The sequence below is a fragment of the Vidua chalybeata genome, chromosome 12 (genome assembly GCF_026979565.1).
Source record: "Vidua chalybeata isolate OUT-0048 chromosome 12, bVidCha1 merged haplotype, whole genome shotgun sequence".
Taxonomy (NCBI): Eukaryota; Metazoa; Chordata; class Aves; order Passeriformes; family Viduidae; genus Vidua; species Vidua chalybeata.
The window spans coordinates 516,032-530,230 of NC_071541.1; the positions used below are offsets into that span (position 1 = coordinate 516,032).

General features: G+C 45.0%; 1 protein-coding gene across 2 annotated transcripts; it reads right to left on the reverse strand.

Annotated features, from left to right (window-relative positions):
- Nucleotides 1-410: 410 nt before the first annotated feature.
- Nucleotides 411-13,573, reverse strand: IRAK2 (interleukin 1 receptor associated kinase 2). Of its 2 annotated transcripts, none has more exons than XM_053953974.1 (13): nucleotides 13,135-13,573; nucleotides 11,613-11,792; nucleotides 10,145-10,309; nucleotides 9,321-9,433; nucleotides 7,586-7,780; nucleotides 7,098-7,162; nucleotides 6,537-6,651; nucleotides 6,141-6,250; nucleotides 5,579-5,774; nucleotides 4,842-4,904; nucleotides 3,615-3,815; nucleotides 2,951-3,449; nucleotides 411-2,659 (listed from the first exon to the last, which is right to left on the reverse strand). In XM_053953974.1, the coding sequence occupies exons 1-13, from the start codon at nucleotides 13,271-13,273 to the stop codon at nucleotides 2,541-2,543; spliced, it is 2,160 nt and encodes a 719-aa protein (XP_053809949.1). In that variant the 5' UTR covers nucleotides 13,274-13,573; the 3' UTR covers nucleotides 411-2,540. The 2 variants fall into 2 exon arrangements, with proteins under 2 accessions (XP_053809949.1, XP_053809948.1); XM_053953973.1 differs by having other exon boundaries at nucleotides 7,586-7,753; nucleotides 13,135-13,335.
- Between the last annotated feature and the right edge of the window lie 626 nt (nucleotides 13,574-14,199).

The following is a 14,199-nucleotide window of genomic DNA, read 5'->3' on the forward strand; positions in this document are numbered from 1 at the left end:
ATTCACGCACTTTGAAGTTATTTTTAAAGCCCCCGTTAGCCGGTGGAAAAGCGACAGCCGCCGGACTGTGGCAGCTCCGCCCGGCCCTCAGGGCCCAGCCCCGCCCCTTGGCGCTGATTGGGCGGCGGGGCGGCGGCGGCGGCCGTGATTGGATGGGGCGGGAAGGGCGGGAAGGGCGCCGCGCCCGCTCCCCTCAGCCCCGCAGGAATCTCTCCAATGAATCTTACGGTGACATTTTTCTCTGGAGCCATCAGAGGGAAAAAAAAATCGGCTATTTGACAGTGAATGAAGACTGAATAAACATGTCTGTACTAATAATTACCACTGAGAGCAAAGTGACCTTGAGCTTCTTTTGCCCAAATAGAGATACATTTTCTGTGCCATAAATCATGAAAAAGCAGGCTAGAAAGAAAGGAATTTTTCAGGTTTTTTATTCAAAAAGCTATTAGTAAATGGTAATGCATAAACTGGCTTGTGAATTGCCAAGTTACATAACAGTGTTAATGTAAGATCACACAGTGTCTTATATATGTCATGCTAAATGCTTAGGTAACTCTGTAAGACTTCCTAAATCATCTCAGAGTATTTTAAAATTATCCGAGTACAAGACAAAGAATAACAATTCCATTTGGTGACTACAGGAGAACAAAACCTCTAAAGCACTTTTTTGAAACAGAACTGTGCACGAACTACATTTCTCAGTTTAAAACTCTTGTGTTTCCCATTCCGCTCTGCAGTGTATCTATGTGCATTCCTTTCTGGAGAAGACGTGAGGATTTTACCACGGGTCTCCCAGACTATACCAAAAAATTCAGTGTGAAAAACAATGAATATTACATTTTCAGTGCCACAAACTATCTTGATAAATCTCCTGTAGAATGAAGCAGTTATTGATCAATCTGAGTATCCAATGTTTCTTATGTCAGTAGTAATCTTATCTTCATTTGATTCTGGTAAAATAAAAAAAAAAAAAAAACCTGACACTGGTAAATACAACTACAGTATCCAAGGCACTTATAATTAAGGAATTTTACCACTTTTTAGTGTAGAGAATAACTTGAGAAATGTGTAGATAATTCCAGTACTCAGATGTTTAGCTAAAATACTTTTACTTGCTCATAATAATACATACAATGAACCATGTATTGTACAAAAATAGAAGGTGTGAGGCCTTTGTGTAAAGCTAGGAATATATACTAGTACGCAATTCCACTGACAAAAATTACATATAATTAATTTTATTTTTGTTTCCTGAACTGCACTGTGAATTGCAGCCATTTCTGCACATCAGGCCCTATTCCCCGTGCTCAGGAGGCAGCTCACCTCTCTGTAAACTCAGCTACATACACTAATAATTCTTTTGGTCCATAATAAAGTTTTTCCCTAGACTGCACACAAGTGGAATATGCTAGCAATAATAAAAATAATAAATATAATTTTAAAAAGCGATACTTTCTTAAGGGGGGGGGTTCACTTGATCATAAATACACCAGCATACAAGTTTCTATTTTTTTTTTGCATCTGATCCCTGGGCCTGAGACCAAGGCTCCTACTGCTCCTACAGCTAAAGGACACCCACAAGGATTCCTCTGAGAATGCCTGGTGAGTGTGGAACCATCAACAAGTCCCCTTATTAGCTTATCTTTGACTCATTGCCAAAATAAATACAACAAATTATGTTTCAAGTGTCCTATAAAAAAAATCAAAGCTATTTTAATTTAAAATCTTTTCCCTAATCCAAAATATACAACAGCTACTATGTGAAACACAATGAGAAACATTACCATGTAAAGGACACTTAGGAAAAAATAATTTCCAAAAATACTCCTATGAAGTATTAAACACAGTCTTAGAGCTCCCAACAGTGAAGTGAAAGGCTGGACTTACGTGGTGCCACATGTGTCTGTGGAGGGACGCTCAGAGTAGAGGAAAGTGGCTGGAGTTAATTACCTACACTTGTGGTCAGTGCAGTTCAAACCGAGATGAAGCTGTGTACAACATTCTGAGAACTTGCATAAAAATCCCTCTCTCTGGTAATGCAGTGGTTCTGAGGATGTGGACTAAGATTGTTTGGAACGGGAGAGAGTCACTGGCAAACCTCCCCACGGGCTCTGAGGATTCCTGCTGCTGTAGGCAGTGGGCAAACAGCACAGGGAATTGCTGCCTCCACTGCTCAGTGTGTGCTCTGTAACCCCTGCGACTGTGGTTTAATGAGACCAACAGATGCTTCCTGAAACACTCTGCAAATGAACCACAAAGTATTTTGGCACGTGTGTTTGCCATTCCTTTTCACATTGCAGATGGAAAGGCAGAAGGCATTTCTGGGTACAGAGTGGGACTGTGCTCTAATCTGCTAAAGAACAGGTATTTTCTGGTGCTTCTCTATGTGGTACTTCTCGTTTCCTTCAGTCAGGGCTAGTGTTCCTGATCAAAATCTGCCACCTAATCTTAGTGAAAGGTACACTTTTACCAACTTTCTAATGAGGAGACAGTCCTTATTTCTTCTTCTGAGCTGGCCACTGCTAATTAATCCATCCAATTTAAGATTCAAAAAGTTCAGAACTGTTTATCTTGTCCTCTTCATACAGCAAAATATTTTCCATGAGCTTCTTTTTTTGATCATTTATCTGTATTTTCCAAGATGTCTCTCTGGCTAAGGCTGAAAAACAAAAAAAGCCCAAAGAGTGAGGGGAAAAAAATCCATTGATTGTCTAAGGAATAGATGTTAATTTTAAATTTAAGAAAAAGCAAGCAACCAACCAAACAACAAAACTGGCATAGGAAAAAATCTGCTAGAAAACTGCTAAATGTTCTGTAGATTTATTAGTAAATTCATAACCAAGGACAGAAGATTTACTGATATGTGTTTAAAAGTAGGAAGAGGAACCTAAGCAGTTCTGGAGAAGAGAGAGTAATTAGTCCCAGCAGTGTAAGACGAGGGCCCTTTTACCTTGTGGAGCACACGCGTCCAGCTCTGTGTTTCCCTGCGCAGCAGCTGCTGTCTCCAGGATGCCATCGCCTCCGGCGCACGCCAGGCTTCTCTCCTGCAGCCTCTGGGCAGGCTTTCCCTGCTTGATGCTGCCATCACAGACTGCCACCTTTTCTGAATTGGTGCACTTGCGGCTAGGTAAGTCCCCGGTGGATTTTTCTGGAGGATTCCACACGAAGCTACTGGACTCATCAGATTCACAAGGGACCCGTGACACGTAGGTGCCGTACGTGTCGGGTGCCGCAGCTCCCGCGGAAGGCGCGCAGGGGCTGCCGCCGGTCAGGACTGCTGCCTGCCTGCTCTCCTCTTTATTCCCCGCTGCAGAAGGCACATCCACGCTCACACTGGCTGTCTCATCATCAGTTTCTTCTGGAGTGTTCATGGAGAATCCAGAAGTGCTGCTTCCACAGATGTAATGATCTTTTAATTTGTTTTCAGCCATTTCCATAGTTTCACGTACCTGTTTTTAACAACCAAATCTGTGAATGCATAGTAATTCCTGTACCCCTGCTTACACATATTCTCCTGCGTCAACACTCACAAAAATAAGCAAGACATGAATGTTGTAGCTTTACACCCTGATGACAGGGAGACTTAAATCTTGGCAATGTATTTAAAATATTACCTCTGCTATGTTCAAATTCTTCTTTCTCAGGCAAAAGCAGATGGCTGATGCAAAATCAACAGCCACCTCTTCCAGCAAGTGCCCTGCTTTTCTGTCTAGGTATTTGCAGCAGATTTCCTTGGCAGCCAGTTTTTCCAAATTTTTTACTTTGGAGTTTGAGTTTTCTTTTGCTGTTTGAATTTCGTCGGCAATCATATCTTTCTGTTCAAAGGAAGGAGATGCATTAGTGAAGGCAAAAGGAACACAAGCATTTATTCTTGTCTGAATCTCTGAGAATCAGCATTGCTGTGTATTTGTCATTGGTGTTCCTCAATGTGTGATTCACAGACTGAAAACCTTTATTAATCTCTGTTCATGCAGCTGACTGAAATGTTTGTTCTCACAGGAGAGAAAAAGGCCAGTGGCTTTCTCTTCATGTGTCCACTGTCAAATTCCCTAAAGCAGGGCAAACTCTTCCTGGCTTGTGCTCATTTATATAGGGATGAAAAAGAGCCAACACTGTGTAGAGCAGCATTCTTACACAGGCTTTTATAACACGTTAGAGAAATCAGGAACGTAGGATCTTTGATTTTCTGAACCCCTCTGAACACTTCTGAATTGCTTGCAAATTGTGGGAATACTGTTGTTCTCCTCTCCAAGGCTTCAGCCAGACAGGAAATCAGGAGCACGTGCCACCAAAGGAATGCAGGTGAAGGCTGCTTTCTACAGATGGTTTTAATGCATTCAGTGAGTTTGGCTGTTCTGATTGCTTGTGAAAGTGGTTCATGTAGCTCTACCTCAGCTTGGGAAACTGGTGAGGATATCAGTTCCAGGCATGAGCACAAGACAAACGCCTGATAAACATGATGAAGAGCTTCTGCAGCTCCTGCCTACCCACTCACTGTGGCTCATACCTCCTCCTTCTGGCACACAGAAAATATGCAGCAGCATTTCAGCACAAAGCCTTGTCTCTTAAATATTTCTTTATTTTGCAGTCTCTCCTAATGCAATTCGGGCCAGCACCCATGAGTGGGTATATAAAATGTGAATATCTGTTGTGCTTCTGTTCTAATGGCAGGCACGCTACTGACGTTAATGGAACCAGGATATGGCTCCTAAACTTCCCTTCTGCAGGACATGTACAGCAGACAGCAAATATCAAATTGTATTTAAATAAAATCAAAATTATTTTTATGACAGCAGCCCCATACATTTGTATTGGTGTTCATTACTGCTGCTTTTCCTTACCAGGTAAATCGGGTGTCTGTCTTCATCCAGTGCCTTAATCCCAGTCAATATCTCTGCTAAGACCTAGAAAGTGTATTTGAAAGATAAAATTATTTGTTCAGAATTTACTATAATTTTAAAAAATAAGTTTCTAACTAAAAAAATATTGAACTTTCAATGCATTCTGATATTATATTTTTACTTCAGATGGCTTAACAATGCCAGCTCAGGGCATTTATGAGTCTTTAGATCTACCTCCAGAGCCCAGATTTTATACTTCAATAGATATTGCTGAAACACAGCATAAGAATAAAGTAAAGCTAAATGTAGATAAGAAATCATACTGAACAGAGTAACTCCCTAGTTAAATGGAAACACCTGGAGATGGGTGAACGTCATAGACTATCAATTATTTTAGCTGAAATTCAAATGAACAGGCAATGTTTGTAGAAGTTCATGTGGTGAGTCTGAAAGAATTTTGAGCCTCTAGTTTGTTTTAAGCCATCAGCAGTAATACTTTATTTACAATAAAAAACACTTTTGTTTCTCTTGTTCAAAAGATTCACCTCATTTTGCCACAAACTGAGATATATTTGGAGTGTGAACAATTAAAACCATGATTTCAACACATTATAGAGCCAGCAACTATAATGTGAAATTGCCAGTAAAACAACCATATGAGGTACTTGCTCTTACATTCAATTTCTTGTCTAGAAGCATCAAAAAATAAACCAGAGCATGGAAAAAAGGCAACATACCACACCACAGCTGAATATATCCACTTTTGCTGTTAACTGCCCATGTCTGACAAAATCTTCTGGCAGGTAGGTAAGAGAAGCCTGTAGGACTTTGGTTTTCATCATGGCATATTCTGATTTTTTCTCAGAAGAGTGCAATCGCAGTCCAGAATGCCCGAGCTTTGGTGTGAAGTTTTCATCCAACAAGACATTTGAGCTGCGATAATGACAGACAAATAACAATATTGGTCAAATCATTACTTTATCTTGAGGCAAAGAATTAGTTTTATACTTCTAAACTTAAGCACTGAAAGCGTCCAGCATTTGGCCTCATGCATAGGACTGAAAGGATTAAGAATGTTAGAAAGCAAGAAGGGGAAAAAACAAGCACCCAAAAATTACTTTAAAATAATTTACTTCCATCATTTAGGAAAGACAGGTTAAAAAAAAAGGGGTAAAGGCCCTACAGAACAAGAGACAGCAGAAATTACAGCAAATAGATTTCCAAATTGTATAAACTTTAGCCATGATTGTTAAAGAAATCCTTAAATTACCAGGTGACCAAGGAAATCAAAGTCCTCACCTCTTGATATTCCCATGAAGAATTCCAAAATTATGCAAATACTCCACTGCTCTGACAACTCCTAATGAAATGCTAATTCGTATCTCCCAGGTGAGTGGAGCAGAATCATCCTGCAAGGAAAGGAGGAAAAAATTGGTAATTAATGGAATAAAACACTGTAAGACATTGGTAGTTTAGAAAACCAAAGGCTTAGCTGAGTCCCAGTCAAGCTCCAGGCAAAGCTACAAACTCCAGGAGAAGAGCTGCTGCCTTTCTGGTGCTTGCAGCCAAGGCACTTAGGCACCTTTTTTTTTCCTGTCTGTTTCTCAGAAATCAAAGAGATGTTATTGTTTTTCCTGGAATTCCAGGAGAGGACTTGCAATCACAAGTAGGTGGCAGACCCAGATTATTTCTTACGTGGCACTGAAGCTTGTTTTGCAGGGAGCCATTGGGCAAGTACGGATATATCAGACAGTGCAATCCAGTTTCCACCGAGAAGCCCAGCAGCTGCAGAATGTTTATGTGGCAACACCTGCAGGCACAGATCAGCAGTGAATTGCAAATGATGTAAGAGCAACGCAGAAAAATACATTCCTGAGCTGGAGTAAGTTCCTGAATTCAAGGCAATTGGAATGGTGTGCTGCAGCTGGAAGCACAGCTGGAGGCACAACACGGTCCTGGGCAGGAGACAGCAGGAGGCTGACTGAGCAAGAGCCCATCGCATTGCAGCAGGGGATACAAGGTGGGCACTGTGTCCTCCCCACCCCAAGGCTGCAGAGTGGCTGTGCCAGCTCAGCCAGGACCAGCAGTAGCCCCAGGCACTGTGCTGCTTGCCCAGGGCTCCCACACAGGCAGCACAAGGCTGCTTGTCCCCAGCTCAGAACAGTGCCTGGAGCAGATGCCCCAGTGTTGATGGAACACCCAGCAGCAGACCACGAGTGGGACATGAATGACTGCCTCTGAAAGCAAACCACTCACCGAAAACAAATCTGCACTTCTGAATGAAAGAACCTCTGGGTGGAATTTGGGCTTGTGCATTCCAGCTGAAAAATGAAAACATGCAAGAGAATGTCATTTGCATTTATACAGATCTGGTAGTCTCTAGATGACAAGCTAATGTAAGAAACAGGCAAGTACCACTCATGGCAACATTAGGTCAAAGGCAACAATTAATTGGTAATTAGAACAAAAACTAGTGTAAAGACACCCCTGATCCAATCATCAATGCAGGCAGCTATACTGCAGGCTACTCCTATCTATGAAGTTAATGGAACTACTCACATGAATAAAGTATTCATCAAAGAGTGTTTTCTGAATTTAGGTTTAATTGTTTACATAATTTCATTTTTACCTCTCCTCTTGTGTAGTTATTCTGGCTCCTTCCCCACACAATATTAAACAACAACTGCTAATGGGCAAGTCATGCTAATAACACAGCCTCTTCTAGAAAAAGGTGCAGTACTTGCCTCTTTGAGTCTTTTGATGACAAACACCATGTTGTTCCTCTGACCTTTGTAGATATCTGCAAAAGTACCTTCACAGATTCTGTTCTTGTCACTGAAACTGTTTGTGGCATTAGCAATTTCCCTCTGGGTCCACAGGAGACTCCCGCTAGGGAGATCAGCCATCGTCTCCTGCTGAGGAGTAGAAGAGCTGCAAGGCTACACATTTGTAGAAGAAACAAGTTTATATAATATAATATAATATAATATAATATAATATAATATAATATAATATAATATAATATAATATTATATTATATTATATTATATTATATTATATTATATTATATTATATTATATTATATTATATTTATATTACATGATAATTCATATGCTTTTTCCTTCTTTCAGTGTCATATTTTCCTTCCCATGTTTTAAGCAATCACTGTGATTGCTGAATGAAACTGTGAAAGGTACTATGCAATCACTGCTTCGGGTGTAGGTAACTCCTGTATTGATGTGTTAGGATGATCTAAAACTTTTGCGTAGTAGGAGCAACTTGAAATCAGTTCCCAATCTGCATTTCCACCTTTCCCAGGAAACAGACTTAGTTTTGTTTGAAAGTCCATACATTTATGTGAAGTGATGTTAGTCCAATTTACAAAAGATCTTAATCTTTATAGTTGGGTTACATATTAAGAAACAGTTGGATGAGAAAGTGGGTCCTTCACAATGTAATTATGCTCTGGTAAACTTCATATCTACTTTTGAAGCATCTAGCATCGGTTGCACAATATTTTGTTGCTACCAGTGTGTTAAGTCCTAATACCAACTATAATCATAGTCCCACTGGAGTCTAATCATGCAGCTTTCACAACCTTAATGTGCACCCAACTTGAGGAAATAAAGCACTAACTTCTTCTCAAGAAACTCTGAAACTACTGCACTCTGAGTCAGTCTTCCCTCCTGGCTGCTACTCCTGGACCATGTTATTGTGGATGAGTTTAAAGCCTCAGACAAAATAAACCAAAGAAAATAGGCCAGGAACAACCATGATGGGACTAAGGTGTGCCTACAGATCTGGGAAACACTTTGGGGACAGGACAGGTCTAGTCAGACTATATGAAAGATGAGAGAACTGTGGGGGGGAAGGAACAGGAGACTTCATGCTGAAATCATTAGGAACATGAGGAACATTTTTCCCACTGTGATGGCTAAGCACCTGAACAGGGGCTCAGAGAGGTGATGGAACCTTTATCTTGGGAGATTTTCAGTTGCCAGCTACACAAGGCTTTGGACAACATGACTTAAATTCAATACTAGCCCAGTTTTGAGCAGAAACCACATTTTAAGTGTACAATGAAATGAAAAGAGGTATGTGGTTCTGACAATTCCGTGGTATGTACTGTCCTGTCCTGCAATCTCCCCAGAAATGTAAGCCCTCTGTAAAATCTACATGTGAGAGACCTTCAAATTCAGTTGCTATTTGGGGGTATGCTACCCCTTCTGAGCTATGCAGGAAGTAATACTGTAAATTTTTCTCTCACTGGTCCTTCACTGGCAAAAAAAGCGATGTAACCACAAGCAATCTAACTGAAGCATTAGTGCTGTATTCAGTCCAAACCCTTTGTATCGATCTCAACGTTTTCACTACAGCAACGTTTCTGTACAAGTAGGGGGATAAACTTTAACTGAAAAAAGACAGAATGTCATAAAGGCAATTTTCCTTGCATAGTCAGTGAGCACTAAGGGGATTTACCTTCACACTGGATAAAACAGGAGGATTGGACTGTAGGGAATTCAAAAGGTCTCTCGGGGGAGGTGGTGGAGCAGGGAGGGAATACAAGGCTCCTTCAGAAACAGCACCTGAAACTGAGATAACAGCATTGAAAACACACCTTATTTTTGTAATACCACCACCTGTGACTAACTACAAAGGTCTAAGAATTATGAAGATCTGGGATTTTTTCTTTTTAATTTTTTTGACCAAGGATAATAATTGACAAGTTGTCAAACTGTGAAATTCTGTGTGAAGGCAGGGAGCTCTCTTCCAGGTTCTTCTTTGCAGGATGGCTGTGCAGCCCTCTCCAGCCCTGGCCGGGGACATGAAGCTCCCTGTGCCTGTGCCGTTGCAGATGCTCTCCCCAGTATGTGCTGGGGTTCTCCCCTTCCCTCTCCCAGCAGAGGGGCTGCTGACCCCTGCCCAGCTCTCTGCTGGCCTAGATTTACTGTGCATGAAGAGAGGGACATGGGGCAGGACACGCATGCACTGGTGTAGACTTTGTATGGAGCCAGGATGGGATCAAGGCATTCAGAGACCTGGGAATCATCCTGAGATCCCAGAGGACAGATACAGCCAGCATCTCTCAAGGCCAAGGGAGCCAAAGGAAGGACAACCAGGAGGTCGTGTGCTGAAGTCAGGAATAAACAGGAGAGCAGGGCTAGGAAAACAGCAGACACTCAGCTGTGCCCATCTGGGAGACCAGTGTCTTCGTTGTACAATCCTGACCACAAACACACAGCAGCCTTGGCTATGCAGTCATTTCCCGTCAAAGCAAATTCGGAGCCCAGTACTGTACTTACTGCCTGCTGGGACTGCTCCCAGGTGTGAGGAGTCTGGGGAGGGCAACAAACTCATGGCATTTTCTTTGTCTCTCCCTTTGCCTTCTGTGGGAGGTGCAGATATGATCGGTTTGGGTGGCTCTGGCTCTTCTTTCTCAGGGCTGGTGATGCTAGAGGCCGATGTCCCTTCAAAACAGAGCAAAGGGAAGATAAGGATAACCAGGAAAATAGAGTCTGCCTCTAATCAGTGACAAGAAAATAATCCTAATCAGGACATCGGACTTCAAATTAACATCAACATTAAAATGTTACTGTGTTAGAATGCTATGAAATCCCAAATTTTACAGGGTTTTAAAACTAGCTGTCAAACAGTCTGCAGATCTTTCGTCAAAACTGACAGTCCCTTCATTCTGTAGGCAAATCCCTGTATTCTGGCTTTTCCCTCACATGGTTTAACCTAGAAGTCTCAGAACTTAGCATCACTTCCCTTACTCAACCTACTTTTCAGGGTTTTTCATGACTTTTGCAACTTCCTGCATGTCAGACAAACACGGCAGCACCGCAGCAAAAGAACTGATATAGAAAACATCATTATGGACATTCAGAATTGGGCCTAGAGGGTGCAATAAACTGTTGAATGGATGTAGAACTCTTTGGGAAGTAACTGCCAGCAAAAGATCTCCCTTTGTGCTGTGTCTGATTCCTTTAAGTAGGAATGAACTGAATTATGGTGATGTAAGGACCACTTAGTTTTCTGAAGTGCCCAACAGAACAAGCAACATATCCTCTGTATCTGCCCAGGAGGGATCACTTGAATAAGCATATTCAGACACAGAGAAAAGCTCAAAAAAAAAGAAAAAAAAAAAAAAGAAAGTAACTGACAGGAGCATAAGGGAAAGCAAGTAATGCCCTGTCGTACCTACGCCAGGTGCAAATTGTGCAAGCAATGGCCATACTGACACACCAGAGGGAGCAAACCAGACCCACAGAGGGATGGCCAGTGTTTCCCCCTAGGGATGGTGACTGGTTTTGTCTGTGCTGTGTCTGTGTTTCAGGGCTAACTGCTGGAACCTGCTCTGGGACTGGAAGCAATCCTGGCAGGGGCTGCAATATGCTGTCTCTCAGGATGTGATCCTGTGCCACAGGACCAGGCCCTTTGTGCAGCCTCTGTGTTCTGAAACCCTGTGTGATGTATAAAAGCACCAGCCCTGGCTTGGCCACAGCCCACCTTCCTGGCACTTCTTGAAGGGTCCAAGATGGGTGATGAGCTGCGGGGACCAGTGAGTCCACCTGTGTCACCTCTTCCCTCGCACCACCAATTTTACTCGAGTGAGCAGAGAATCACAATCAGTGGAGACATTTTAGAATTTGACACGGGATGTGACTTCTAACAAAAAGCTTCGTCAGCTAGCAAGGGAGATGTCCTGAGAGGGGCCTGGGTGCTGTGAGGAGCAGCACAGAGCCGTGGGAAGAAGGGGCAGCTACTCACAGTCCAGGATGACCTGGGCCGCTCGGTAAAGCTGCAGCCCTTGCAGCAGGTCCAGGAGCTGCTGCACTGTCGCCAGCCTCACTCCCCACCACCACATGAGCTCCCTCGTGATGCTGATCCCTGTCTTCTCCATGCACTTGATCTTCCGTAGCTCTGTTTGATCGGTGATCACATAGGAGGCTGGTGTGAGATAATGGGTATTTGTTTAAAGATTAGAAAAAAACAGGCAAGGGCAAGCAGGGCAGGCTAAGATGTGAGACACAGTTTGCTTTTGCATTCCTTTAAAAGAAAGGATCACAATAAATTACCTATGTGGACATGAAGAAATTTCTGTTCCTAAAGTAAGATATCTCTTTTCTTCCTTCAACTATTCCGGAAAAATTTTGTTCTATCACAGACACTTGAAAAGAAGACCCACTCATACTTTTCAGCATATTTTCCCTGTAATCTTTCTCCTTAATACTTTGTACCAAAGATAGGTTAGATTAAATTCCTGGGGTGATTCTCCCAAAACAGGTGACAGCAGTCAGTGGAGTGGCTGCACTCCCACTTGCATTCCTAAATCCCTTCGCTGTGGTGAGCCAAACAATAACTGAATCACCTGTGTGTTAGTTACACTCCGATAAAGCTATCAGAGAAATGCAGCTATTTTTAGATCCTGTGCCAAAGCTGACTCTACACAATGTGTCCCAATCCTGGCCACGCCTGTCACCCCGCTGTTTTCTTCCCAGCTCACATACCCGCATAAAACCCACCTCCCCTCGTGTGTCCCAGCTCCACCCCACACACCTGGACGCAGCCCCAGAGCTGGAGTCTCAGAGGGGCTGTGCCTGAAGGGAAAAGGCTAGGGCCTGGGGTCTTTCTGTGGAGAAAAGATTCCTGAGTTCTCACCACGGCTGACTTTGGAAATACAGCTTTATGCATCTGAACGTAGCAGAGATGAATCCCACCCTACATCAGGAAGTTTAACTGGGGTAAGAACTTATTCAGCACACAGTTAGGGAAGTCATGTCAAATAAAGGAAGGCAGGTACTAAGAAAAGATTCAGCTTAGAATTGTTTGCACGGGGATACAGAAAAAAAGAGTAAATAATTCAGGGAGTATATCTCTGTACTTACTGACTGTACACAGCCAGGACCGAGAAAAACAGGGGCACAAAGTATGAGGGAATATACATGAAGAGAAGGAGGAAATTAAAAAATAGAACATCTGAGCAGATGTGAGGGACGTTGTGGAAACAGGCAGTGAGAAGTGGCAGGAAATACAGTGTGACTGGAGAGGGAAGTGCGAAAGATCGCGGAGAGTGAGGGGACGGAGCCTGGCTGCCCAGGAAAAGCCAAGGAACCACAGAAGTCTGGCATTCCACCTGTGTTTGCACAGCAAAATCAAACTGGTGCCCTGCCGAGCCCTGGGCAGCGCGGGGGCCGGCGCGAACCTCGCGTCCTTCCAGCACGTCCCCAGCGCGCTGCTGTCCCCATGCCACCGGCTGGGAGCGCCGGCCCAGCTGCGCCATGCCCCTCACCGAATCGCATCCAGTCGTAGTCGCTCAGGCAGTCCATCTTCTGGCAGAAGTCCTCCAGCACCCAGGCGGGCATGCTGTGGATGTAGAGCGCCGGGCCCGAGCCCGCTCTGAGGGCGAGGGGCGGCTGCCGCAGCGCCATGGCCGCGCCGTGCCTCTCCGGACAGCCCCCGGTGCCCGCGGCCGTCAGCAGCGCATGGTGCCGCCGGGCCGGCACCGCGGCACGGCAGCTCACCGCCCTCGCCTCTTTTCCCCCGGAGCCTTCTCTTCTCCGCGGGCTGCCCTCACAGCCCGCCCCAGCCCGGCAGGCGAGCTCGCTGCCGGGGAAAGAGCCCGCGACACTGCCAGCGATCCCCGGCGGGCTCCGAGCGCTGCTTCCTGCTCCGGCTGACGTCAGGCCCCGGCCCCAGATGCAAATCAGGTTTTCCTTTCCATGACTGGTTATTGCTCCAGCCCGCTTGCCAAATTACGAGTTTCACGTGCAGGAACCGAGAGACGTTTTCCCGGGTGTTGCGCACAGCCGGCGGGCCGGCGGTACGGACCGAGCGGGCTGTGAGCGGGGCGGGAGCGGGGCCGGCCGAGCCGCGGGGCCCGCGGGGCCCGGCAGAGCCGCGGGGCCCGGCAGAGCCGCGGAGCCCGGCAGAGCCGCGGGGCCCGGCAGAGCCCACGGGGCCCGGCAGAGCCGCGGGGCCCGGCAGAGCCCACGGGGCCCGGCAGAGCCGCGTCCCCCGGGCGCTCCGCCCGCGGCTCCCTCGCCCTTGCGGCCCTGGAGAGCGGCTGTAAACCCAGGAGCGGGCTGGGGCCGCTCCGCTGGGCAGCGGGACACGTCTCACAGTGGCTGGGAAAGGAACGGGCACCGCCAGAGAAGCTGAGAAGCCGCCAGGTGATGCCGCGCAGGGATGCCCCGGCCAGGGCTCGCCATCACGGCAGCGCGCAGGAGATCACGCAGTACAGTGTGTGGTACGGTAGGACGTGCAGGGAGTGAGAACTAAAGAACATCAGAAGCGCTCACAGGGCCAGGTCTTGCTTGTTAAGGGTTAGGTTTAAAATATGTTCTTAAAGTCAACA